The sequence below is a fragment of the Hippoglossus hippoglossus genome, chromosome 4 (genome assembly GCF_009819705.1).
Source record: "Hippoglossus hippoglossus isolate fHipHip1 chromosome 4, fHipHip1.pri, whole genome shotgun sequence".
NCBI classification, from domain to species: domain Eukaryota; kingdom Metazoa; phylum Chordata; class Actinopteri; order Pleuronectiformes; family Pleuronectidae; genus Hippoglossus; species Hippoglossus hippoglossus.
The window spans coordinates 2538234-2565391 of record NC_047154.1 but is presented as its reverse complement, the minus strand read 5'-3'; the positions used below and the strand labels follow the sequence as shown (position 1 = coordinate 2565391).

The 27158-nt window shown below is 41.2% G+C and overlaps 1 protein-coding gene across 1 annotated transcript in view; it reads right to left on the bottom strand.

Moving 5' to 3' along the window:
• The window catches only part of LOC117760528 (inactive N-acetylated-alpha-linked acidic dipeptidase-like protein 2), a 473414-nt gene that overhangs the window by 411838 nt on the left and 34418 nt on the right, over positions 1 to 27158 (bottom strand). The window contains exon 3 of the mRNA XM_034583636.1: positions 22670 to 22709. Coding sequence (XP_034439527.1) covers positions 22670 to 22709 — 40 coding nt within the window. The remainder of the gene's footprint in view (positions 1 to 22669; positions 22710 to 27158) is intronic.

The following is a 27158-nucleotide window of genomic DNA, read 5'->3' as shown; positions in this document are numbered from 1 at the left end:
AAAACCAGTGAGGTGAGATTGCCTTTAGAGCGCCACTTCCCAGTTTTAACAGAAATATAAATTTCCCACCTGTCAGACTCTGTTATTTACCTATTCACCTTTGACATGTCATTGGCCTGTCACATTTCCATGCACAGAGGTAGTTGTCCAAGTCTACCTCTGTGGGTTTGGGTGTATCTGTGTATGCTCTAACTTGACAGTGCAGCTCTGGTTTCTGGAAGAACGCCACTTAATCTCGAATCCAATTTTTTTCTTTCTCTCTCCACATCGCCCGGGCAAGTGCTGCCTGTGTGTGTCCATGTGTCTATCATTGAGAGCATTTCCTTTCACACTGTGAAGGATCAAACTGAATGGAGGAATTCCGAGTCAAACGAGTTCACACCACATTGAGCAGCAGCGATGGTGAAGCCACACAGTGAAGGTCTAGTTTTACAAGGAACCTTTAGAGAAGATCTCTGTGGAGGAATGTGGACGACACAGTCACTTTACCAATTGCCAATATTTTTGATAGTTTATTTCAAATTCCTTTTAAAAAGGTACAATATAGATTTCACCTGACCTGGAGAGCATGTGTGCCGTCCTTCCAATCAGCTGGTCAACATGCTTCATTATTATTATTCCTTATCACTCCTTCCTCTGTGAATTATGTCCCCATGGACGAATCTGCAGAACATTCTTAATATCTGTCCAACATCTAAACTAATGGCTAAGAGAAGCAGTGACATCGGACCAGGACCAGGACCAGTTTTGTAAACATCACATTAAGCTCTGTCAGACTGGTTGTCATTATGAAAATAATATGATTGATAATTATAGTAATGATGTTATTATTGATACCAGCACATGCTAATAATAATAGTAACAACAACAAGAATCATAATGATAATATTGATAATACAAATACCCCATCAGCCTCCCCCTGGAACTCTCTCCACAAACACATCTGAGACTGCACCAATCTCACACTGTTCAAATCACAAATCAGAACTCACCTTTTCAGAACGGCTTTTAATGTGTGATGTATGTTGTGTGCTCTATGTTTTTAGTGTGTAGCTTTTTCTGTTAATTTTAAAATTTGTAAATTGTCTTTGAATACTGTGAAAAGCACTCTATAAATAAAATGTATTATTATTTTTATTATTATTATTATTATTATTATCAGACTAAACTGTACAGAAAACAATGCCTATCAATTGCTTGACCGGAGCCCTGACTGCATAGTTCCACTCACTGAAGTGAAACACAGACGAACAACTGGACGTTTTCTGATTGAATATTAGAGACGATGGCTGTTTTTTAATGACTTTAATGTCCCTTTAACTGTAGTGGCCATTACTCTTTACTCTGGGCCTGATTTTGACAGTTTAAGTTGTGGACTATCACACGCAGGTGGCGTGTCTCACTGAGTAACTGCTCACCAATGTGATGGTGGGGCAGAGTGGGAAAGAGAGAGGCCCCATTCAACTGCCAGTCAGGCTTAAAGAGGACAACGTCACCTTTCTGTACACACACACACGAAGGAAAGTAGTCTCTTTGTTGTGAGCGCACCATGTGGATCTCTCTCATAGTGTTTCGTGCTGTGGCCATCGACACTACAGTGACAAAAAAAAAAATGCAGGTGACTGAAGGCCTGATAGAAAACACATATTTTGTATATTGGTACTCTGGTTGATACACATACTACACGGTATAGTATACAACACAGAAGTATTGTCAAAGATAAGCACCAAACGTATAGAAATGGTACAAACAAATAAGTTATACAGTTTAGCAGATTCAATGCACATATAAATGAGATGGGAGATGTCAAGATATTGCATCATATTAGCTTTAATAAGTCAAGTGAAAGACACAGCAGGGTGGAAACAACATTTACAGTTATTCACCAAATCTAAACTCTTCACATTAAGTATAAAAATACTAAATACTTAAGTAAAAACAAGCTGTCACAACTAGACATATGACACATCAGGCACAAAGTGCACACGAGCACATGCAGATGCACTCACACACAAATATCTTACTTAAACCCCCTTCAGGACTGTCATTACCATCACTGGGTTTATTTATGATGTTCCTCTCAGTGCTGGGAGAAAAAATAATGTAGCTGCTTTTCATAAAGTCTCTGTAATGGATCCCTAATGGATTTGTCAAATTGACTGGGGAGGAGAGGAACTGCTCGGAGGGAGGGAAATGGACACAAAGTGGTCTTTGATCAGTGCATGTGTGTGTGTGTGTGTGTGTGTGTAAGACTACAAGTGTGCGTATGTAGAACCGGCGCTTGTTTGTTAAATTCACGTCATGGATGCTGTGTCTTAACTTGTCAGCAGCCACCGTGAGATGTGTTCCGCAGGAGACCAGTGTATTTCACAGCACTATATAAATACTGATATACTAAAAAAAGGGTTTCTCTAAAATGGCATTTCTAAAGTCATAATAATTTACGAGAATTTGAAGTTGAAATTACAGATGAAAGACCGCCTCACGTCTTGTGACAACCTGGTTGGTGTCAGGGCGTGTTGTCACATATGACAGTGTGAGCTGTCACCCAGACAAGTGGGGCGTCTTCGCAGACTTGGTTCCGTTTCCTTTGAAGTATAATTACATGCTTCATCTCAGGGACTGACACTCGGCACACATCAACTATCATGTCTAAAGTATTCAAACATTAAAAAAAATAATGCATGCTCTTTCTTACTAAGTAAAGCATTAGATGAATATGACAACATGACCTGAACCTCAAAGTGCTGAAATTGTATATTTAAAGAAGTGATTTAACAAAAAAAAATTGACAGTGAGTGAGTTTTTCTGGTTGGTGGTTACTCAGTATAGGAAATCTGCGTCTCTCGTCAGGAATTAAAACAGATTAGAATGTTAAATACTCTGTATCCAATGCAAAGACCTAAAAATCATAAGTAAAGTACAGAAAAACCCTGTCAGCAACAATAATACAGGTCCAAGGACTGCATGTTGCTGCTCATACAACAAAAGTGGACTTGTATAATTTCCTGCAATTTCCTATGCTCCTCACTCCACTGTCAGTGCTTTTTTGAAGGAGTGGAAGGACATCTGTGTTTTGGTAAAAAGCTATAAACGCAGTACAGTCTGATCCTGAAAGTATAATTAAGGAGGTTTAATTGAAGAGGTTTGCTGCAGTTATGAGGAAGCTGACATTCAACTTTTTCCAAACTCAAACATCAATTACGAATGAAGGCTGAATATTCCTTTCTTTGCTTTCGTAATCTCTGCAGCGGAAGTATGCACCCACCCCATATCTGACGCTCCAGAGAGGATTACTGCAGACTCTCCTGCTGCATTCTTCATATGTAAGCGTGTGGACATTTTCTGGCGTTCATGTCCTTTTTTTAACAGTACATAAGATGTTGTTGTGACACCACTGTACAACACCCATTACTCTAAATACTCCATCCACTGAGAGGTCAAAGTGAATGGACACGACAGCCTCACTGCAGCAGCTCACAAACACAGACCCACAGTATTGGCTCCCTCCTCTATCTCCTGACCCTCAAGCTCGTGGTTGTTATTAGTGTAAAGCTATGTACATTACATACCATGTACTTGCATCTATTTGGTCAGTCATTTTCTCCCATTGCCACACAACCAAGTAATCAATTCCTTGTACAAGTTGTTGACACGCATTGCTTAAGTCCTGGCAGTTTGTAAAAATAATATTAAATTCAACGGTGAAAGCATTTCCCAACAATCGGCTTTCCCCACATTCATTTGAGGTGCTTTAGAAGAGTGGACCTAAAGCTATAGGCTTAGCTGCTAAAAGCTGTGCTTCAGTTTGCTGAGGGAATCAAATTTGGTTTCCTGTAGTAGATGATAAGGAAATGTTACAATCTCATTTAAGGCTGACTATATATTAAACAACATTCAGACAAAATGGCGTTCTGGCTTAGTCCTCACTGATTCTACAGCAACCTCTCTCGCTCTCCCACACTCGCAAACACAGCGTCTAACTGAATCAGAAGTAAAGGTCATCCGCTGACTGCAAGCGTCTGCAAGTCGCTCACAGATAATGGAATGAACAACCCATTTTGTTTGGTGCCAGCAAACCTAGAAGATTCTTTTGAGCGTACACACCAATAGACCAAAAATAAGTACAATTAACAAAATAATAAGGAAACACATTAATCAATACATTTTCCCAACACATCACCTCTTTCACACTTATACCAACTCAAACAATTATATACATCCACACATACTCCCTCGCAGTGCCAAGCAGTGTTCACTCGAGAGTCGGAAGGGTACTCTGGCCGCAGCTCAATTTGTCCGTTAACTAAAGGTCACGGCGAGTGTGTTTTACCAAGGAGTCGGTATTTCAGAGCTCATTTGCTCCATCTTACTTCGAGACTCCGGCTCACAGTGTGAAAGACAGCAATGTACCGCCAGACAGAGGAAAAAGCACAGCAAGAAAGACACAAGTTAATGTGTCCATCTGCCTGTCAAGCCCATCTCATTCAAACTAAAGGTTGAAGAGCGATCACAATCAGACCCTTTACAGGAAACGTTAACAGTCTTTGACTAATTGCAGACTATATTGTCTGACCAGGACTGTCCCCTGTGATAATGGCAGCAGAAGTGACACTGAAATTAGCCCGTTTTGTGCCAACATCCAGTCATTACAACACTGATGGTCACAAGGCATACAGCTCCTGTCTGAACCCAATAAACGATCAGTGCAACTACTGATAGGTCTAAGTGAAGGGTTTTCAACATCTACCACTGTGGGGCTTACCTTGGTCAAATTGTGACGGTTGCCATAACACTTATCCACCTGATAGATACTTGTTAGCCAGCTTCACAGTATTCTGACATAGGTTACTCACTGCTATATCGTTTAAGCAAACGCTCAGTCAAAGGCCAAATCATCAGATTTTGAAATGCATGCATGTATAAAGGAAAATATTAAAATGTATCTGTCTGGATGAGAAAGTGGGGACTAAGTGTTGAACTCCTCAGCTCAATCAGCTGCATTTCCATGCCCTGTGTATCCAACCAGTCTATCAGAGATAAATCAAATTCATGTCCATGCAAGCTGTCGGGCTTGATCAAGAAAGAGAACATTGCTAACTTGCTGACAAAAGCCGTCCATGTGTCGAACATGTCCAAGAAAGTTTGCCCTGTACGTTTCTGTGAGAAACATGTGTTTCACAACCCACTTCTCGTGCTCAAGTTCTGGGTAGTCTTGGCCCTTTTCAGCCAGGAAGGCCTTGATGGCATCAAAGCAGCCGACAAACCGCTCCAAAACTTTTCCGCAGCTTAGCCAGCGAACCGCTGAGTGGAGAGGGATGTCTTTGTACGCGCAGTCCATTTCCCCGAGCAGCGACTGGAACTGTCGGTGCGTCAGTGAAGATCGATTAACTATAAAGTTAATAATCTTTACCACTGTAGCCATTACCCATTAAGAACTGACTTTGACCGACTATTTTATTAATCTGACTGCTCCCCTCTGTCTCCCGACCATGGCGGGGGCGCCATTTGTTGTTACTGCAAAAATCTTACCGATGTCAATCCCTCGCTCCTCGAAATGTTCCATCAACACCCTGGCTATGTCCTCACCTTTTGTTGTGTCGGACATTGGCTTTAAACAGCAGAGCTCCTCTCTTCCAGTCGAATCACAGTATTTTGCCATGACTGCCAAGCGTGGTACGTCGTTCACGTCAACGCTCTCATCAAGTGCAATGCTAAATACCACGGCATCTTTTATCCCAGCTGTTTGCTGCGCCCTGACATTTTCTGACATTTCTCCGATGCGTTGCTCAACACTTTGATCTGCTATGGGGATGTCTCTGATTCTTGATTTGATTGTCTCTTTGTTTGGTAGTCCTTCAAACAGAACCTCTGAGCTAGAGAGGACAGCCTCCTTTATATATTCGCCATCAGTAAATGGCTTTCCATGTTTCACAATGCAGTGAGCAATGTGAAAGCTTGCTTCAGTCACATGGTTTTTGGCAGTGGCAAAGACCTTCAGAGAGTTGGCTTGCTTCCCATACCTGGACACTGCATGTTTGATTGATTCTCCCTTGTCTGCCTGATCCTTGAAACTTCTTTTGTGCTTTGTCTCAAAGTGGCGCTTAACACTGGACATTTTGGCAAACAACATTTTCAAAACATAACCTTATTCCTTATGAAAAACAAAGCCATAGTCTTCTGCCCATGAGGACGGAAATGTTTTTTTTAGCTAGCGGGGTTGCCATCATCAATACACCTGAACGGCTGCACTTCACGGAGACTCAGGTGGGAAGATGCGAGCAGCGCTGGCTGGGAGGCGTCTTCTTATTATTATTTAATGGCGATTGGTATCCAGCCTATGGTGCATTACTGGCACCTAGTGGCTGGGAGGTGCTAACATCAATCAAGCTAAATAATACAGGCTGCGTGACGGCAAAACCTTTGAACATTTCTTTAACAGAAAATCGCCTCTGTGCCAATCGCCTGTGTGTCAATGATTATGGCGACAATGATGGCACACGGTGCCTAAGATTGCTGAACCCCTGAACTATAAAGGAAGTGAAGCCAGTGAAGAGGGAGTATCTATGGACAATGAATGTAGGGAATTGTGAACAGAAGACAGGGAGAGATAGCGAGACAGAGAAAGATAACCTCAGCGATAGCAAAGACAAACAAACTGAGAAAATGCCACCGGAATGAAAGGAGAGTTGACATTTTTAAGGTTGTTTGGTTTTTCACTTTGGGGACAACACAAGAGTAGCTTGAATTATCTCTCTGTTGTCTCTATCCGCTGCATGACTCCTACTTACACTCTTGTTCTTCAGCGTTCTATATTTAACACAACTGATGAGGCTGTTCCTCTAAATTAAGATGCAGGGGGACACAAGGCGGCATCATGAATTAATGAGGACTGTAAAGGTCAGGGCCTGACAACACAGAAGAAACAGCACATTTGCTACTTGCATGGTCACCAACATCAAAATCACTTGTGTAGAAGTGCGATGAGACGATAATCCCTCTTCCACAGACCCAGCAATGCACATCAAAATTATGACATCAACCCAAAAACACCATATGTCAGGATGAAATGTATGTTTCATTGGGGATTTTGGCCACACAATTTGAAACACTTTTCTTCAAATCAAGTGTTGCATTTAGTTAACGATTACAACAAACTATCTCCCAGTATCTCTCAGAAGCAACAGAAATTTATGCAGATATGCGTCATGAGAAAAATGCCCCATGTGCATGATGTGCAACAGTTCAGGCGCTTTTAAGGATTTTGTGGAACTTTCACATTTCATCTGTACTGCAACATACTTCCTTCCATAAAATGGGTGAAATATAAATAATCTTAAATGACATTTTGGAAATCATGCTCACTAACTTGGTCCTCATTCCTTTGGTTTTTACAAACAATAGTGCAACAATTTTCAATGAGTGATTTCTGCAAAAAAAACTGCGAGAGGATTTAACACACTAAAGAGGTTGGTAGTTATTCATTTTGAACTTTGGGGAGAGCCAAGCTGCCTGTTTGGTCTTGCTTCAAGTCATTATGCTAAACTAGAGCTAATCTCCTCCAAGCTTAGCATGCACCAGAGCGGTATCAATGATCAAGTTTTCTCCTGGGACATGAACATGAAAGGTTGTATATTATCATTATCTCACTTTTATCTCTTTATTGTTATCCTGTTTTGTTCTGCTCGCTGCAAAAACAAGAATATGACTTCTTTGATACGCATGAAGTCAACTCCAACTCTTGTGTGTTTTTTCACCAAGGCTTCCTAAAGCTAAGACATAGCATAATCACAGTAGATCAGACCTTGTCAAGCTTTGTTTTTCTCTATTGAATCTATCTATGTTTATTTATTTATTTTTTTTGTCCACTAGGGTGCAGCTCGGGCCACAATTCTATGTGTGAACCGATTGTGAGAGAAATTTAACCAAGCATGTTTTGTTGTGTCTGAACCCGACCAGAGCCTGATGTTTTCAGTAATTGCGAGAGAGAAAATTTGAGTTGACAGACCAAACCCAACCCGAATATCATTTAAAATGTTGTATCCACACTCAAGTGTCCACACAGTTTATCTCCACAGGGGAGGATGGAACTGGACAAAAAACGTCTGTGGTTTATTTTGAGAATTCATACCATTGTATTTGGAAAGAGCAATTGCCTTACTTTTGTATTTACTTGTTTTTTGGTACACTGAATACCACCATCCAAATGCTATTGAGCTCCATTGTACTGAGGTGAACTGGAGCCGACAAAATCACACCACTATTATCTCATGAGAAGGTGAAAGGAAAAGATATCCCCCGGTGTTTTTTGGGCTTGCACCTCTCTCTCACGCGCACGCACACAAACACACACGGCCTTGAGGTATCAGCTCGCTTTTGTGCAGAGATGAGTAGTCAGGGCCGTCCTTATCAATGCTCGATGATAATAAAGAAGGTAGGATGCTTTTCTCCCTCACGGAGCGCAGATAACAAAGAAAGTGCTGGACTGTCTGAGATACCGCTCTGCAGCCCAGCCTCCCGTCCTCCTCATCCTTTCCTCCCTCCGCCTTCTACCGCCTCCCCCCTTCGTTTCCTCTGTTCCCTTTTGTTGTTTGAGAGACACATCAGATCATGTTGCAGAAGAAGAAGCGAATTGACGACAGGTGATACCGCATCTGCTTGCAGGTACGGAATGTCAGATGGTATTAAGAGAGAAAAAAGCAGAGAGAGAAAAAAGAGGGCTGCGGAAAAATCAAAGAGCAGCAGGTGCAAAACAATGCCAGAAAGCTGGAAATGTTCATGTATTATTTGTATAAAATTAGCAATTATAATGTTCTTTGCACTTTCAGAAATGTAAGAAAATTCACGTGAAAATAAGCACAAGACAAAAAATAAATAAAATAAAGATGTTTAATGTCTATTAAAGTTATTTAAATGATAATAGTTAAAAAAAATGAAACTAAGACAACCAAATTTGTTAGTAAACCCCCAACAGGTCAGGTTGACTTATAAATAGTATAAACCTTGAGTAAGTATATATATATAGCAACTTGAAGAAACTGAAAAGAGGGGACAAAGAGATCAGGCTTCTTTCGGTGGATGGCGGTCCGTATGGACGCAGCCCACTACCACCGTTAATGGATCTCCATCTCCATAAGCAAAGACTGCACCACACCCCTCCACCTCCAAACAAGGACTGTACATCACACACACACACACTGAACCCCCAATCCTCCAGAAAATATGGGCCACATCATCAGCACCCCTCCACGCCGAAGGACTTTACCATTCTGGTACCACCAACCCACCACCTACGTCACCTGCCAACCCAGCCCCTACCTCCAAACAACAAGAACTGTTCCTGAATCTTCCTGAACTCCTGAACTACACAGGAGAGAAACCATCTTTGTACTGTGCAAATGGCAGAATTGTCTTCCATGCAACATGCACACACCCACACATGCCTCCGTTCGACAGGGAAAACGATGCCTCTTCTAATTAAGTACACAAATGAAGATTTACACCTTTGTTGGCTGTAGAAATTGGAAGGGATTAAAGCATTTGTTAGCATTTCATTTTTTTATTCCCATCACAGAACCAACAATCCACCAACCTAAAAAAAACATACTGGTCATTTGTCCCTAATGCAACTGCAGTAGGAATAGCAGGCCTTCATAATTTTTGTAACAATAATAAACTTGCAATAAAGGTTGTGGAATGGGTGTGGGTTAAAGGTTTTAGGCACAAAGCATACTCGGTACTTTGAGGGAAAAAGTAATGGTTTATAATTGTTTTCTGGTTTATAACAAATAAAGTGGCTTCACATGTGGACACGTTCTATGCTCCTGCAGTCAGTCCTTCAATTCTAGGCTTCAGACATCAAATATATCCCTTTTGAAAATAAGCAGATGATGAAACGTATGTAATGTGGCCATACTACACATTATCATGGAGGAAGCGATGTATTTGAGTCAAGCTGCTCAATAAAATCAGACACTAGACTGCTCAACCTGACTGTATTCGCTCTTACTCTTTAGTCCCAATGATATATGTATCATCTCTAAAAAAAAAAACACCACAAGAACAATATCACTTGAAGCTAAACACAAAAGATGTAGCTACGTAATCTAAGATAAGATGCTGTGTTACTGCACAAAGACTGATTCTCGTGGCTACCCTCTGAGCATTCTGACGGAGCAGGTATCTTTGTTGTGTGACAGACAACTGGAGAGTCTGTTTAGGTGAACAAAGTGTATGTGGGGTGAGGTGGGCGGCCTCCGTCAAACTACCTGCACCCCGCGTTTGTCCTTATGTCTCTATGTGCGTCTTCATCATCTCACTCTTGCACTTCCTTAAGCTTTGTCGGTCACATCCCAAATTTCCCCGCAACCTCAACTGGTGACACTCCAGCTCCCTGGAGAGTTTGGCTGTGCACAAATAATGACAAAACTGGAACAGCCTCAGCCTGCACACGTAAAATATCACCTGTGGACACGAAGGGGCTTTGTCAAGTTTCAGAAGATAATTCTGATCAGGCAGGGATCCTCAAAAGAAGAGACACATTTGAGTTGCACTAATGTAATGAAGGATTTATGGAGTTTGACCAATTCTAGAGGCATCTATCAGTGCTGCATGGAATAACAGCCTACTTGATTGTTGGATGAGCCCATTAAACAAAAGCTACAACTAATTGCACAAATTTTATTTGATCAGCAATTCAATAGGCCTTAACCAAATAATATCAAGAAAACTGCTGAGATCAAATCCCGGTTTATCGAAATGTATGAAAGAGAAATAATCGGCAAACAGTAAATTAATTGAATTAGTCCTTTTTAAAGATCTATTAACAGGGTTGTAGTGGGGTGAAAACGCAGTTTAGGTACAAATACAAAATAGTGTTTATGCACCTTTTTATGGTGGTTTACGCACTTGTTAATGTCCAATAAGTTTAAGGCAAATTCATCACCATTGTTTACTGAGCATTATATGAGCGTTCAGAGCACAACCTCATCTTGCCCCCGGCCCCTTCTCACTGTTGCCTGGCACCCAACCCCTGCTCTCCCTGTCTCCTTAGCGTACAGCCCTCGCTGACTGCACACTCTCAAAGTCCAGTCTCTGTTGTTAACTGACCAAAGTTCCTGTGGGTTCTTCCTGTATGCTGTGTGAACGGCTCCATGTGATGCAGCAGCTCATCAAAACGGGACAAAGACATATGGTTGACTTTTTACTTTTAACATCCATACACAGATCGGCTGTTCCTCCGATGTGAGACGCTGTAACCTAGGACAACAGAGAGCTGTGTGCGTAGTTCTGTTGGTTTGTGACGTAATGGTAAACTCGGGTGATTTCTCTGTGCTTCTTCGCAGAATGTTTTGTGTGTGGGCGTGTACTTGGCCATTTTCACAACGAATGCACTCTGTCTATGTTGTTGTGTTATTATTACACATGCATTCATTTAAAATCTGGATTGTATTGTCTCTTAATATGTTTTGTATCCAAAAATCTTAGTTTGTATAGTAACTAGCAATTATAGCTAGATAGATTGTAAAAGTGGAATAAAAAGTACAACATTTGCCTCTGAACTCTAATTGAGTAGATGTATAAAGTAACATGAATTTGCAACACTCAAGTTATGTAGTTTCTGATATTTGAAACAGTAATTGACTAAATGTATTTACATTCCATCATTGTTTAACCCACATCAGTAGAAATAACAAAAATAATAATAAAATGCTTGGGCTATATGATTCAATTTCAGTTAATCTAGTCTCCTAGTCTATATATAGTCTTGTATATGGTGACTGGGTGACACTTTTTAAATAACAGCGTAAGAGAGCTGCCCGAAAATTATAGTTTACCCAACTTTTTGTTTTTTTTACCACTACAGCACTGTCTATTACACCTGACAGAACTACTTCCTGTTTCAGCTTAAATCTAAATCTCGTGGTTTTCTGTTCTATGAATGAAGGATTAGTAGAGACATTTGCGGTAATCTACAACAAGTACTTCTTCTGAACTGTAACTGAAAGGTTAAATCAACAAATTGTACGCATTGAGCTCACTTTGGCGAACTTAATCTTTCCTCTGATTTGTAGTTATCGGAACACAGCCTTGTCACTGACCCGCCTTGTCTGCCACCCACAATATTTCTTCGTAAAAAGCTGATTCAAACCTGCCTGACTGGGCAGGTTATGGTCCGACCCTAACCTTACTCCTTCTCACTGTGTAAAAGCATTGCACAAAGCCGGTAATGTCTTGAAGCCTAAGACATACAAGGGAGTAAAAACAAGTACTTTACAACATCTGCTGCACCACTTGTCACCATTGTTTTTGTTTTCCCTCCAACAAAACCACCCTTTAAGTAAAAGGGAAATTCTTTCAGACCCTTTAGAGTTGTATATTCATCATGCAGTGTACTATCATCCAACCATTCATCACCTTTGTCATTATTATTACAGACTTATCTTCTCATATCATTCCACTTATTATGAAACATTGAATATTACTGCTTGAACTTCATTAGATGCTGATGGATAGTTTCATTCAGAACAACCATATTTTACCTGATCATATGATGTGTACAGTAACAATCTGAATGGAGAAATGAATGGTGTAAGTACCTTAACATTTCAGTTACATTACAAGACAATAGGCGATGACACGTTTCCGTTGCTCATTAATATCAAGTTCCTCATCTCTATGCTTTTATTTTGCGAAATGAGTAAAGCTGTACATTCACGAAGCAGTATCTCTCCCCTCTTCCTCTGTCTGTCGCACACACAGAGGGATACAGTGATACCTGATGCCTGCAGCCACAGCACCTGTTAAATTACAACCTGCCGCTCTGTGTGTGTGTTCACACCAGCTCGTACAATACAAAACACAGTGGTACAAAACCACAGCAGGTAGACAATGTTGTACAGCGGGTCTTCTAACCCTCACCTCTGTCCCTCTGTTAATGAATGTTAGTGAGGAGGAGCCCCTGGGGGAACACAACACAAACACCCTGGGTTTGTTACATGCTAACCAGTGCACCTGCACACTCTTTATCAGCTTCACTTGGTTACTAAGGAACCAAATGAAACTGAACTGCAATAGCCTGCTAAACTCTCACTGAGAGAAACTCTGCTTCTGCGGCTACTTTCACACTTTGCTTTCCTTGGCTTTGTTTGTGTGTATGTTCATGGCTGCATTCAGACATGCACTGAACTCCAGATAATCTCCTCACAGTATCCGGAGGGGCTGTATGTGAGAACGCAAAAGTCTGAGGGAAACGCTCCGGATTTTCTCCGGAGTTTCTCCTGACAGCCCCCTAGTAGAAACTTCATCATGTACGAATGAGCATGTTAAAATACAGCAGGAGATCCTCTGGAGGATTCACTGCAATTGTGTGGTTGCGTTGACAATTTTTCTTACACACGACCGACACAAAACCGAAAAAAAAAAAAAAATTCAAATATTTCAGGTTAAAAAAGCAGAGCAATACACGTAAAAGACCCCGACGTCACATGATCTCCACAGTCCTGCCTCCTGTTCCACCCCTCACTTGAAAAGCTCTGGAGATTTCTGTGATGCTGTGAACAGAGATTCTCCTGCTTAGATTGTTCATATGAGAAAGGAAAACTCCGGAGTAGGATCGGGCCCTATTGTCTGAGCATTCTCCGGAGTCGATGTCTGAAAATGGCTCGTGTGAAGGTAGATTTTGCTCAAGGATGCAAGTCTCTCCTCGGCCATTTCTTAAAAACAGATTGGCTGTAATAATATGTTAAAAAACCTTTGGCAGTCCGCTGTTAGCAATGTCAACGTGTGTGTGTGAATGTGTAATGGTGAGAGTGTGTGTGTGTGTGTGTGTGTGTGTGTTCTGATGTCAACAGGGACTGCCTGCATCACTTCACTCCCCCCTTGTGTATTTGTAGCAAGCTACCACTGTTCATTAAGGAGGATGGGAATATTGTTAACTTGTTTACTGGACTCGCTCTCAGAGCAGCGAAGGTTCAAGTAACCTGATTAACCTGAATGGCTCTTGAACCGGAGTATGACCAGCCGCATGTAATCACAGGCAGTGATGGATGAAAGAAGAGAAAGAAAGTAATTGAATTAATTTGGGGAAATGGAGAGCATGCACACACATTCACACATCCAGTCCAGGTCCTTGAGCTCGAAGCAAACTGAATTTGCACATTTACCTTGCAAAGCTGAGTTGGTTGAATGCCCCAGTGGTTGCCTCAGTCTGAGCGTGTGTGTGTATGTGTGTCTCAAAGAGGGGGCAGCAGAGGATACCGGCCACCCTAACAGAATCTTCTCTGTGCCTCTCTATGCTTCTCCAGCTACAAAAGTAAAGCCGGCAGTGAGAGCTGCCTGCCGTCTCACCTGACACTCCTCCAGCCTGTAAAAACACTGCTTGGTTACTTGTATGTCTGCTTTACCTATAGGCTACACTGACTGCTCTGTGTATTCACTTACTGTGCTCACTTTTACACCTGTTAGTTTGCCCTGGCTGTGTTGTGTCTGCCTGTAATGCTAGCTTCTCTCTCTGTGTGTGTTTCTGTGTGTGTGTGTGTGTGTGTGTGTACCAGCATTAGCATAGCCCTTCCTCCTCTCTCACCTGCACTCATCCAACCTGTTTGGCAGTGTCTTGTCAGCATTTTTGTGTGCCGTAGTTGTCTCTGACTTTCGATGACATTACAATGAAAGGGGCGGCGCAAGGCATTTTTGGCCCTATGAAAGAATATTATATTGCCCGTCACCTGAAATTCTTTACATTAACTTTTAATACAGGAACAGCTTTTTGGAGGTTTTGGCAATGACTACTGTATTTCCTTGTATAAAAGTAGTCCTTTCTACTCAAAACTTTTTTTTATACAAATGCATTGATTAAGTCAAATTCTTTTTTAATTTGAATTATTTTGAAACAGGTACAGTAAGGGCACTTTTAGTAATAAGAATAAGAATCATAATCATAACAGTAATAGTGTTCTCTGGGGGGGGGGGGGGGGGGGCTGTCCATGCTGAGCCCTTGGAATTGTACTAACTTTCCTCCGACCTTACGGTGTCCAAGTGCATTGACTTACATCAAATCCAAGAGACTTACTCTCACTATAAACCTAACCCGCTAACTCCCAAGTCTACTCCTAACCTCAATCTAAACCTTTACAACATGTCTTCACCTTCAAATTATTATTATTATTATTATGTGGATCTCTTTTTTGTCCTCATAAGGAATACACGTTCCCATAATGTGGCTGTGCAAACAGTCCAGGTGAAAAAGTTCACAGCATAGTCCCAGCAGGTCAAATAGCAGAGGCCCATTGTCAACAAGCTTGACAGGTTGACTCTTCACAGCAGACCAAGAAGTCACTCAGGCCACTGGGTAATGTCCCGGGGCTCCCGATGGGCAATCTGCCACTGCCTAAACTCACCCTCACCTCAATTCACATCTTAACTCGCACCGTTCTCAGAAAAAGACTGGGTCTTTGGTCCCATGAGGATTTCTATTCCCAATGGTGTGCATACCAAGAAAAGGTAACACAAATGAGTACACACTCACAAACACAGGCCAGACCTTAAGTCAGGTGGTAGCAGTTGCTAGGTGCAGGTAACTTAATATGAAATGGAAGTGATATGATGTTTTATGTGCGGTTTCTGTAAATTGACTTACAGCCGCGCAGCTGGATCAATCTCACTGATATGGATTCTGGCTCGGGCTGCTTCCCCTCCAGCTGCTACTGAGCACAACACCATTTAACACCATAACACCTACTGTATCTGCTCCTTTTCCTTTTTTTTTCATCTCCAATTTTGGCAGCAGCCCTTCTGTGTGGAGTTTGAATGTTCTCCCCACGTCAGTACGAATGTGAGCTTGAATGGCTGTTTGTCTTTGTGAAGCGTTTTGAGACGTGAACTCCGGAGGAAGCCTGCAACATCGGGTCCAGACTTACTCCGGAGTTTGTCTTTCACACGTGAACAATGCAGCAGGAGATTCTCCATTCGAACGTGTTCACAACGACACAGAAATCTCTGCAGTGTTGAGGTGAGGGGCGGTGAAGCAAGCAGAGGCAGTACATAATGCATTTATTCCACTGCAGAGATCACAGGTTTGTGTTTACAGCACATGGCCCTAATCACCGAAAGCTCTCTTGACATATTTGTTAGTGTCTTCTACGTGTATGACACCACTTTTTCATGCCGAGATAATTGGAAGCATCTTAAGTCGGCCCTGTGATACACTAGTCACTATCCTAACCCTAACCCCTTTCTCCCACGTTAGCAAAAGGGCTTTATTTTATTAAGACCTAGGATAATAGATTTCCTAATAAACCATTATTGCCAACTTGCCAACAAGTACAGCTCATGTTTTACCATCAAATAACAATATGAGATAATACGATTTTAGTCATAGGTGTTCATGTTGAATTGCATACATTTTATTTCAGTTAATTGAGAATAATGGACATAGCTGCAGAATGAACACTCTATAATGGGAGTTTTTGGGCACAATCTTGAATTTTATGGTGCGTGCCAAATGTTATTAAACCTGCAGTGCTGCCTGATGTCCTGCACCATAGGAAATAGTTCAATATGATGAACTAATTAATTACACAATTTAATAACAAACGTTACGTTTTGAAATAGGGAACCAGTCTGAATTTTCTTTGTCAAAAATTGAAAATGTTTTGGCAGAGATTGCTGATGGCTAAAATATGACTCCTGCACTTAATGGACTTCATCATGTTTTATTATATAACAATGTCATTCATGGATTAAACACTGCATTTCACCTGGAAGTGTGATCAGTAAATAAAGCTAAGATATTTATTTAATCTGCAGAACCACCTGATTAATGTGTTTTTTTGTTATATATTATTTGTTTGTTAATTTTCAAAAAGGTTATTTCATTCAATTATTATTAGTTATTGGGGATAAGAGTTGGTTTGACAGAAACCTGACTTCATCATTGCAGCAATCTGGCCCTGGAAATCACTGTAGGGGTGTAAAGAGTGAGTGATACAGTGAGCTCACGGCTCCTCCCTCAAGTCCTGACACTGGATATGGGTGAGCTCAGAAAGTAACTGGTTGTAGTACTTCAATAACAATGGGAACTGTAAAGGGAGGCGGTCCATGGGGAGTCTCAAGTTGTGCACCTTTTAGAGATGTTCTTTATGTGACATCTGTTTTATCTCACTTTGAGAATAAACAATGGCGTAGGTCTCCCTTTTATGCTTGTTCTCATGTATTCTTACATTTATTTACATGTGCATGCTTATGCACGGTTGTATAAAGTTATTCTTCAATGAAATGTGAGCCTGCAGGTGTTGAGGTCTCTTTTTCACTGCTATACAGTTGAGAAAACCTCAATAATCTTTTTTGATACCTTGGATCAACCAAACTACGAAGGAGAAACCACAGGGCATCGTCTGTTATGTTATGTTTCTGGGTGCAGTGACAAGTTGAGGAAATTATCTCTGCACAGACGTAGGAAGAGTAAAGCTTGAGATGTTTTATAACACATGTTAGATGTAGAGTATTAACACATTCATGGGGCCCAGGCTGAAAGAACAAAGGCACATTTACAATACATTGGTGCTTTTGTTGCATTTACTGTATTTTCAAAACCCCATAAAACATCTGTGTGCATAATTCAATTTCCAAAATATATTAGGAAAAGCACGCGGCGGATGTGCTACTCAAGTCCTCTTTGTATCCACACCACTTACTAACAGGATTTCCCCACTTTAACCATTCCTATCATAAAGACAGCTGGCAGCATAATGCTGTGCTTCTCTGCAGCAGGCCACGGTGAGGTTGTGAAGGGCAATATGAACCCTGAGAGATTACGGAGAAAAACCTGCTGCAGTCTCTAAGCCACTGCATCAAAACAGTGCAGGGGGCTGGGTTAGTGTGGGCGTTTTGCTTCGGGTATGATCCGGGAGGTACAGTTTGAGAAATAGAACGACCGGATGGAAGGATTATCGGATGCCAGAACACTGCAGAGTGGTTTATTACACTCAGAAAAAGGTAAAGTCGAAGAATGTGCGCTTGGATTTGTTTCATTATAGCACCTTAACAGATTCTGTCATGTTGTCGTAAGTGACAAGTTGAGTCCTCAGCATTTGTAAGCAACTTCCAATTCTTGTATGTTATCCAGCAAAACACAGACGCCAAAGGTAAACCCAAATCTAATGTCCTATGTGGCCAAGTCAAAGTCCAGACCTAAAGAGAATCTACAGAGCTAAAACAAGTACAGTTAATATGAAGCTCCGGCCAGCAGAAGTTTGGCTTGTTTGTCTGTCAGACATCACTGAGGTGTAGAAAATGACCAGCCAGGTTTAAAGAGTGCAGGACATTTTTCAGTCTTAGATCTCACATTGATGACGAGACTATTTATTTATTAAACTTTTAGTTAGAGTCAGGCTAAACATGTCTTCCTGTTTCCAGTCTTTATTGTAAGCCTCCCGCTTTGTGTTACATCTACAGACATGAGTGATTTTGACCTTTGCATTTAACAAAAAAACACATTTTCCCAAACATTATTTCGTTAAACTACTGTTTCCAAATTCAAGAGGGACCTTTGATTTTCTTAATGTTCACTTTTCTCTTATGAACTCTTTGTTTTAGTCAAAGGTGGGCAAGTAGTTTTAAACAGGTTTTATTTCATTGTTGTATCTCAATAATGTAAGAGAACAAAGTGGAGTCCTAAGGAATTTAAGTAAAACGTTAAGTAAAGTCTGACTGAACAGAAGAGGACTCATGTACAGTGGACTCTCAGATTTTGTATCTGTAAACTGAACAGTAAAGGGGCAGTTTTTTCGAAACACCACCAAATGCCATGATAATGATGATTGTCAATGTATGGGAGATATATAGTGTGTTACATATTCAGTCTGACACTATTGGAACAGAAGAAATGTGCATTCAAATTTGAGATTAAAAACAAAGACAGAGAGAAACATAACATCGATATTAAAAAACAAATTAATAGCAGAACCAAGGGTGCAGCAGTACATGAGGTGACTATTCCATCCTCGTTCCTCAGCCTCTTGGCAGTGCATGTCTTTTTCACTTGTGTCCCTGTTGCAATGATATTGTCGTCAGGCCCTCCGTGGATCAATATTGCTCGCCTTTAATAGGCCTTTCATTAGCAGCTCATCAATAACCTCCCAGCAAAGGACAGCCACTCGATGCCCAGCTCCCACAATGTTTTGGCAGGAGTGAAAGTTGAGAGGGTTGAAATGAGGTGATGATAATGCATTAAAAACATCTGGCAAATTCGAGAGTAAGATTCACAGAAGCTGGATAACTAATTTAATGAGATTTTGCATGAAAGGAGGATAATACTTTGCCTACTGTTAAGCCTGGTTTTGAGCTTTGCTGCAGCCGAAGCCACTTAATATGAACAGAGAGAACGAGATGAGAGTCTGGATGAAAGCTCGGGAGTCTGATTAGGATTTCTCATCATCCAGAGGGCTCCTTATCATGCTGACTGAAGTATATTTTAAGGGACATTTTGACATTTTTGAATTGCAGCTGGTCATTTTCCTTTACCGAGTACATGTCAAATTATTGGGTAAAAAGTTGAATCATTTGTCCTTCAGCTTAGGTTTCTCAGATTTTCCACTCAGCATGCCTCATTTCCACTAAATGGTGCTGAAGGCTGTACAGATAATGAGATAGCATGTGATGAGGGGCACCTCAAGTTTTCAGTGACAAATATAACTGTATCAACTTGTCAGGTTATTTTTTTTTTTTTTGTGCTGTATGATGACATGGATTCAGGGATGTGATATTACCCTCTTAAATGTGTGAATGTCAATGTGTTCTGTTAAAGAGGGCCTTGGCCATTTTTCAATGATCACCTTGCAAAGACTCCAGGGCTCTATGAAGCTACGGTGCTGATTGCCAAGGGTTGCAACGGGCCAATTTCCTGCTGACTGGAATATTAAGTAACAGCACATACAGACGGACTTGAGATAGAGTGTTCAATTATTCATCTTTTTCTGTGTCTTTTTGCAACAAATTATTTTTGTCCATTTAAGCCCACATTTGGCTCATTTCAGGGTATCAAGAAGAGCCCTGAGGGCAAGCTACAAATACAGATATGAAGCCAAATAACCTAAAGACAGGAACAAATTAATAACTGAGAAGAGCTACAGAGGCTGAGGCAGACATGATGCTCAGCGGTCAGCCTGCCAAGCTGGTTGTGGACTGCCAGTACCTGGTTTCTCATTTATACGCCACGAGGCATGAGTATACGGAGACACTCACAATTTAAAACAAACTGCAGGGGGGCACATTCAAGGGATCTGACTCAATCTTCAACCTGCAGTGTCTGAAGGTGTCAGCGCTTCAAATTAAAATGTCAGTGTGCAGTCCAAAAATGATAATGAATTAAAAAAGAGAGAGCGAGAGAGAGAGAGAGAGAGAGAGAGAGGGGTTGCTATGGCCGTAAAATGTGATACTGTAAGGAAGACATGATGAGCTGCAGTCCCACTGCCAAGCCAGCCACATATCACGCCAACAGCGGGGGAGGCTTCTCCGTCCTTATACACCAGTAGGCATGGAAATGATAATTCCTTAAGTATAAAACTACATCATGGGCCAACAGTGGAGGAGCCTGGCTATGTTCTGCCTCCTCCATCCACAGGCAAGAGAGACAAGTGGCCAAATGAGTCTGTACACTTCCAGTTTCACTGTGGTCATATTCATTTATTTTATAATGGATTACCAACACATATCAGGCAGATTTTATTGGACTTCGTGACTATCGTTTTTCTATCTTTAGTAAATATTTTAATGTAATCTGTATAAATGTGAAGTAGGGTACTGTTTGTGACCTTTCACTGCAGCAGTCATGACTTAGATGTAATTGTGAACGACCTAGATCTCGATTACCGTAATTAAGAACCTGTTTAAATTTAAAAAGGTACATGCAGAGCCTCGTTGACCTTTTCAATGCATCTGACTTTAATAACACACTGAGAGTAACATTGGGCTCCGAGAGCAGCTAATTAACAAGCTGATTAAAAAACGTGAGTGTGTTTTTAGTTGGCAGTGGTTCATAATGGCACTTTGACATCTGGTGTCAAAGTGCGAGGCGCCCCAGTCCTGACACCACTGACCCACCAAAGCAGACTGACTCAGTGGAGCAAAGCAGCGGCTGAATATAATGTGCACACTTCCTGTATAAGCAGCTGAAAACTGCTAATAGTGATTTTCTGTGCAGTTGTAGTTGAGGGCAGATTTTTTTTAAGTCTGCAAGGCCCCATCACAACCAAGCAACACCCTTATTACTCCAATAAAATGAAAGGTGAACATGATGTGGAGTGATTGCCTGACTGAAGCGAGTCGCGGGTTTCTGCAGTTACATAGTCCTTGTGCATTAAAATGAAGGTGAGCCAACAGCTGCCTGAGAAGAAAATAAACAAGTTGTCCAACCTTAAAATAAGACATATTAAAGAATTGTATCAGAAATATAAAGTACAAATCATCAAAAGAAATGTCCCCCCCTAAAAAAAGGCAAAAGTATGATCCATTTAATTTGAAAGCACTTTGAGTTTTTTATTAAAACAATTGTCCACTCTCACTGGTTGAGAGATTCTGAGCAAAATCCCCAGTTACACACTGAACTGACACAGCCTGAAATGCATTATGTTTCAGCTGCTTTTAAGTTACTCACAATGAGACTTAGTGCTTTTCATTCAAAACATTACATATCAAAAAAGTACACAAGTTTTGAAACGCTCCTTCAAAATGAACCACTCTAATAATCAGCTTTTTCTGACTATTTTAAGCAGATACTTGTGAGTGCTTTGCTGCGTTCTAAGTATGAGCAACCCTTGAGAGGTTTATGTCATGGACAACACCAACAACACAGTAAATTCAGGGAAATGTAGAGACAGCTGTATGCACGGCTACACACTGCAGTCAAAGTGCTGAACCAGAGTATCTGAGCGGGAAATGTCTCGGCGTATTAAAGACGGCTCAAGTATCTCCAGCCCCTATTGTACTGGAAACCTTTGTCCTGGCTCCTTGATGGGGATCTAAGATGGTGAATACATTGTGTGTGTGTGTGTGTGTGTGTGTGTGTGTGCGCGCAAGCGGATTATCAAACTTTCACATTTGGAAACAAGCAGTGTGTTGGAGTTAGAGCGTTGTCACATACAGCTCGGTTGCTGGTAACAGGAGTCCACTCAGGCACCCGTAGCTGTGCGCACACACACACACACACACACACACACACACACACACACACACACACACACACACACACACACACACTCGAACCCCAGAGCAGCATTCCCGTACTGTATACCGGCCGTTGATGTGAGGTGAATCAACAGCTCAGCTAATAGTGCGGGACTGAGTTCAGTGACAGCACTTGTACTCGCAGTGAGAGAGGAGACACAGGGACACATTCAGCACGGCACAGCTAATCACCATTAAAGGCTTACAAGAGAAAAGTAGGGGAACAGGACGGAGGGAAGGAGAGGGAGGGTGGGAAAGAGAGACAGGGGAAGAAAAAGGCGGAGAGACGGACAATAGGAGAAAGTTACAATGGGGCATCTGTTCCAGTGTTGAGCTGCGACTACAGCAGCAGAGAGCAGGCCGTTTCTTTGAAGAACTGAAACGGCCTGCCCTAACTAAGGTCTGCCTGACCTTACATGTAAGATTTGAATAAATAAGAGCTACTTACTGTACTTCCTGTTGGGTTACTGGTGACAAATCTTCTGCGCCTGCAAGAAATGATAAAATCAAAATTAGAGACTGACTTCGAAGAGGGGAGCCAATGTCCCCTATATGAAAGGATCCAAATAGGACATTCCTATAATTTATGTCCTTTTACTCGTACCAGCACATGAGTAAAACTTCCTCTCACTGTTCCTAGCCATTCTCATATTTAAAATGAAGTGTTTCATGTTTATCAAAGAACTAAACTGTTTTCACATTTCCAGTCCAATCTTTTGGTTCAGTTTTCCCACACAGGAATAAAATATTCTCAATGTTAATTCATAGATTTCTTGCATTGTCCATAATTTAGCCCAGAACCAACAAGACTAATTTGCATTTGCAAATGGCTCTGAACCCTTTCAATTAATTGTTGTTTTCCCAAAGGGCGTAATCAATAGTTTCTTCTAGGGATGGATGCGTCGAAACAGGAAGTGAGCAAGACTTATCTGCAAGAATAAATAAACCTGAGGTCAGGGGTTGGTATGGTTTCCAACCTACACTTTACTAATTTGTTTTATTCTCTTCTGTTCTCTTCTTTTTTCCCCTGTATTTTGTACAGTAATCTTTAAGATGACTCTGCTGAACTGAGCCGCAACAGTTTCCAGTTTCTTCAAACGTTACATATTTAGCTAATTGCTCCTTTCTGGTATGATTATGGTCTGTTTACACTTCATGTTGGATGAGACTATAAGGAGCCAAGTGAACGAGCTCGTAGTCAGCTCCCAAAAACATAAGAGATCTTTAAAAGAGGGATGTGACAGAACACGGGGAGTAGAAAGTGTTTCCCTTTCAGGTACATTATAACATTTCCAGTTGCATTATTACTACATATCTTCAGCATTGTTGAAGAGAAAGGGAAGCTACAGTGGAAAGACTGGTGCAGTCTGAATACCTGCGGTGGACTCACAGGGTCCTAACAACAACATACATGAGAAGGAAGGGGTATTTCTTTGCAGTTGAATCAAAAGACACCACTGGTTTTGAAATTAATGACAGAGACATGAATATTATCAACTTTGATGTTGAAAATGCCTTCTACAGTACTAATGTAAGTTAATGTAAATATTAAATGACAACCAGTAATGCTGAACAGTGTTTGCTTGATATATGGATTCACTTTGTAGCTCTGAAATATTTGATAGAGTGAGGTGGATGTTGTTTTATAGTTCTTATGCACTCTGTCCTCTTTGGTCCCATCTTCTAAGAACTCTGTCATATTGAAAGGTTTAATTAATTGAACTTTGCATGGAGCTCTGAGCCCAGATCTTTTCTCTCAAGTTTGTTTCTTGACCCCACATCTGGGTTAGGGTTAGGTTCTGATAGTACTATAGTTTCTAAATCTGTCTTTCTTCGCATTTCATTTGACCTTACACACATATACAGCCATTACAGTACATTATAAGCCCATAATGACAAAAGCTGTCTACAGTGGTAAGTGGATATTGCTCAGTAGGTGGCACTCATTAGTTTTGGTTGCTGCTTCTGAAACACAAGGTGTTCCATGTTTTTATCGCTCTCTGTCTGCCTCTCATCACTTCATCCCTGAATGTCTGAGTTTACCTCTGTGCAATGAGTCTTACAATATCCCGACGGGGCTGAAAATTAAGACAGACAATGGTTGATTGGTCACTCAAGATAAAACGCTTTGACGGATGCTAAATTAGGAGCATTATCAGAGGGCTCAGAAAAGAATTCCAAGCACTGAGACACCATTGATTTAATTCAGGCAGCTCAACCTCTGTGGGAGACGGCTGTGCTTTGAAATTCGATATTCTAAAGCTGTCCCGGAATAACAGCGGCCATTGTGTTGAATTTGAACAGAAAATATCAGTCGTGTGATGTGCAAAGATCACATTGCTTCTTGAGCTGGCTGCCATTAATTTGACTTGACTGCAACCATGACCCGCGAGCACAGCGTTTAATGTGAAATGACAAAATATTACAGGCGGCAAATGTCTGAAATTTCCCCCAGTGCAGCGCGCATGCCTTTGTATGCCTGCAGCGTTGGAGTAACTCATGTATGGATTAGGTGGCAAAAATGCACACATGAGAGACTGAGCTGGAGCTTACCAAATGATTTGACACGGAATTGATGTTGATACAACAGCCTGCAGCCATGTTGAAACCTGGGTAAATACAGTGACGCAACAGTTGAGACAACATCCACAGATATCTCTATCAACACATTTTCAAACTCGCGGTCCAATCTGCTGTTGAAGATTTTCAGCAGTTTCAGAACCCTAATTCACTTTAACAGGTATATTTGGAAGGGAACGCTCACTGCATGCTTTATCAGGATCAACAGACTAACACAGGGCAGGGATTCCACATGACACTGATTGCACAAGGTGCTGGAAACTTTCCTCTGAACTTCTGCTCCATGTTGATATGACTGCATCACATCATTTTTCTGCAGATTTGTCAGATGCACATTAATGCTGCCAATCTCCGGTTCTCCTACATCCCAAAGGTTCTAGTGGATTTATGTCTGCTGAGCTGAACTCACTGTCATGTTCATGACCAGCTGGAGAAGATATTTGTTTTGTGACAAGAAGCATTATCATAATGGAAGCAGCTAACCTTAACCTCTAATCTAACAATTGCCATAAAGGGATGAACTACAAATAGATTGAACATGGCATTCAAACCATGATTGATTGGTATAAAGGGGCCGGAATGTGACAAGAAAAGATCACACAAACATCAGTAGTCTGAACTGTTGAAACGAGACCGGTTGGCTCTATAGATGTATGCGGTTGACATTCAATACAAGCATCCCAGAAACACGATTGATACTGGACTGACTCATCCACTCCTGATACACAATAATTACTATTATAACATAACAGAGGAGGATCAACATCTGAGATATATTAAATAGTGAGTGAACACTCAGTTCTCAATGTCGTTGTGTTGGATGAGGGAAAAACATTGATGTGTAAAGACCTGTGCGATTTTGAAAACGCCCTTATAGTTAAGGGCAGATGTTTAAGTCAAATCGTCCCTAACATGGCAAGCAGGGCAGCAGTGATGAGCACCTACCAACACTGGTCCAAACAGGGACTTGCTCAGGGCTAAAGCATGGACAGGCACATCATTGATGTGTGATAGCACTAATGGCTACACTGACTGCCCAGAACAGATAGAAAGGTTGCACACAATGGGACAGCTTGCAATAGTCGCAGCACAATGGCAGCAGAATCAAACGTGATCTGCTTTCTTTGATCGGAATCATCAGTGAGATCAGTAATAAGCAAACAAACACAAAGACACTGGATTGTTTCTGAGACGTTATAACATCTTCAAGGAGTGTCGCTATTTTTGAGCAAATGGGTGACTTCAGATGTTTAACTTTCTGAAAATAACCACAACTTTTTCTCAAGGGTTTCCAGGGGCCTGAACGCAACAAACATAAGACCCAAAGTGAGTCTTTATAAAGAGAGTGACATTCGCTTGATAGTTAAATACTAAATCTATACAATATGATGGTAAAGTGGTAAACCTTCTTTTCTGGGGGCATAAATCAAGACTAAAGTGAGTACAAAAGTTTGAAAAAATAGTAAACATGAAAACTTGTTTGTGTCAAATGGGAACTTGAGTCCAGATGCACTGTAACCTCCACTCCTTTACTGCTCACACTTTAATTACAGTTTCCAGCTGAGTCTGCTCCTCCTAATCTCCTCTAGTCTAATTTACGTGCAAAGAACAGGTATTTGCATTTTAAAGACACAGGGGTCATTTCACAAAATGTCCTTAAGTGGGAAAACTTAAAGAGAGAAAGTAAAAGGAGAGTGACAGGCTGAGTTGAGAAAAAGGACAGGAAATGTGGAAGAAACAGAAGCCTTCGTCTTCCTGAAACCCTCCAGCACAAACTCGACAAGTGGAATTAAATCACAGTTTAAAGGCGAGAGTGACAAAAAATAAATAAATACATAAAATACATCATCACGCAATAAGGGAATCATCAGATCTGACGTTAGTTAAAACCCATTCAGTCAGAATGAGACCCCTCTGGATTCCAGATGGCAATCCACTCAAGACCCAGCCCTGATGTTGCTCGTAAAAAACACTATGTACCGCATGACTCATTACACTGCATATATGACTCACGCTGAGTCAGTGTCTTCATGCTCAAAGGTAAAAAGTTGTAAGTGCGTTAGTGGCTCATCCGTCTTCCTGTCATTTCTCTGCCAGCGTATGAAAGGCAGAGTTTGCCCCCAGCTGATTTCAGCCTTCTGCTCCGTAAGAAAGACCTCCCACAACTTTGTCTGGGTTGTTGAAAAAAACAAGGAGGGGTCTAGACAATGAACTGGTAAAACCGTTTATTGTTTATTTATTTATTTATTTGCCACCTAGCCCTGAATCAGAACTGGTTTTGTATTGCATCTCCCTTTTCTCTGCCCATGCCTCTGAACCGAGCAAGTAGCCTACTCACTTAATGGCATTAGGCAGCA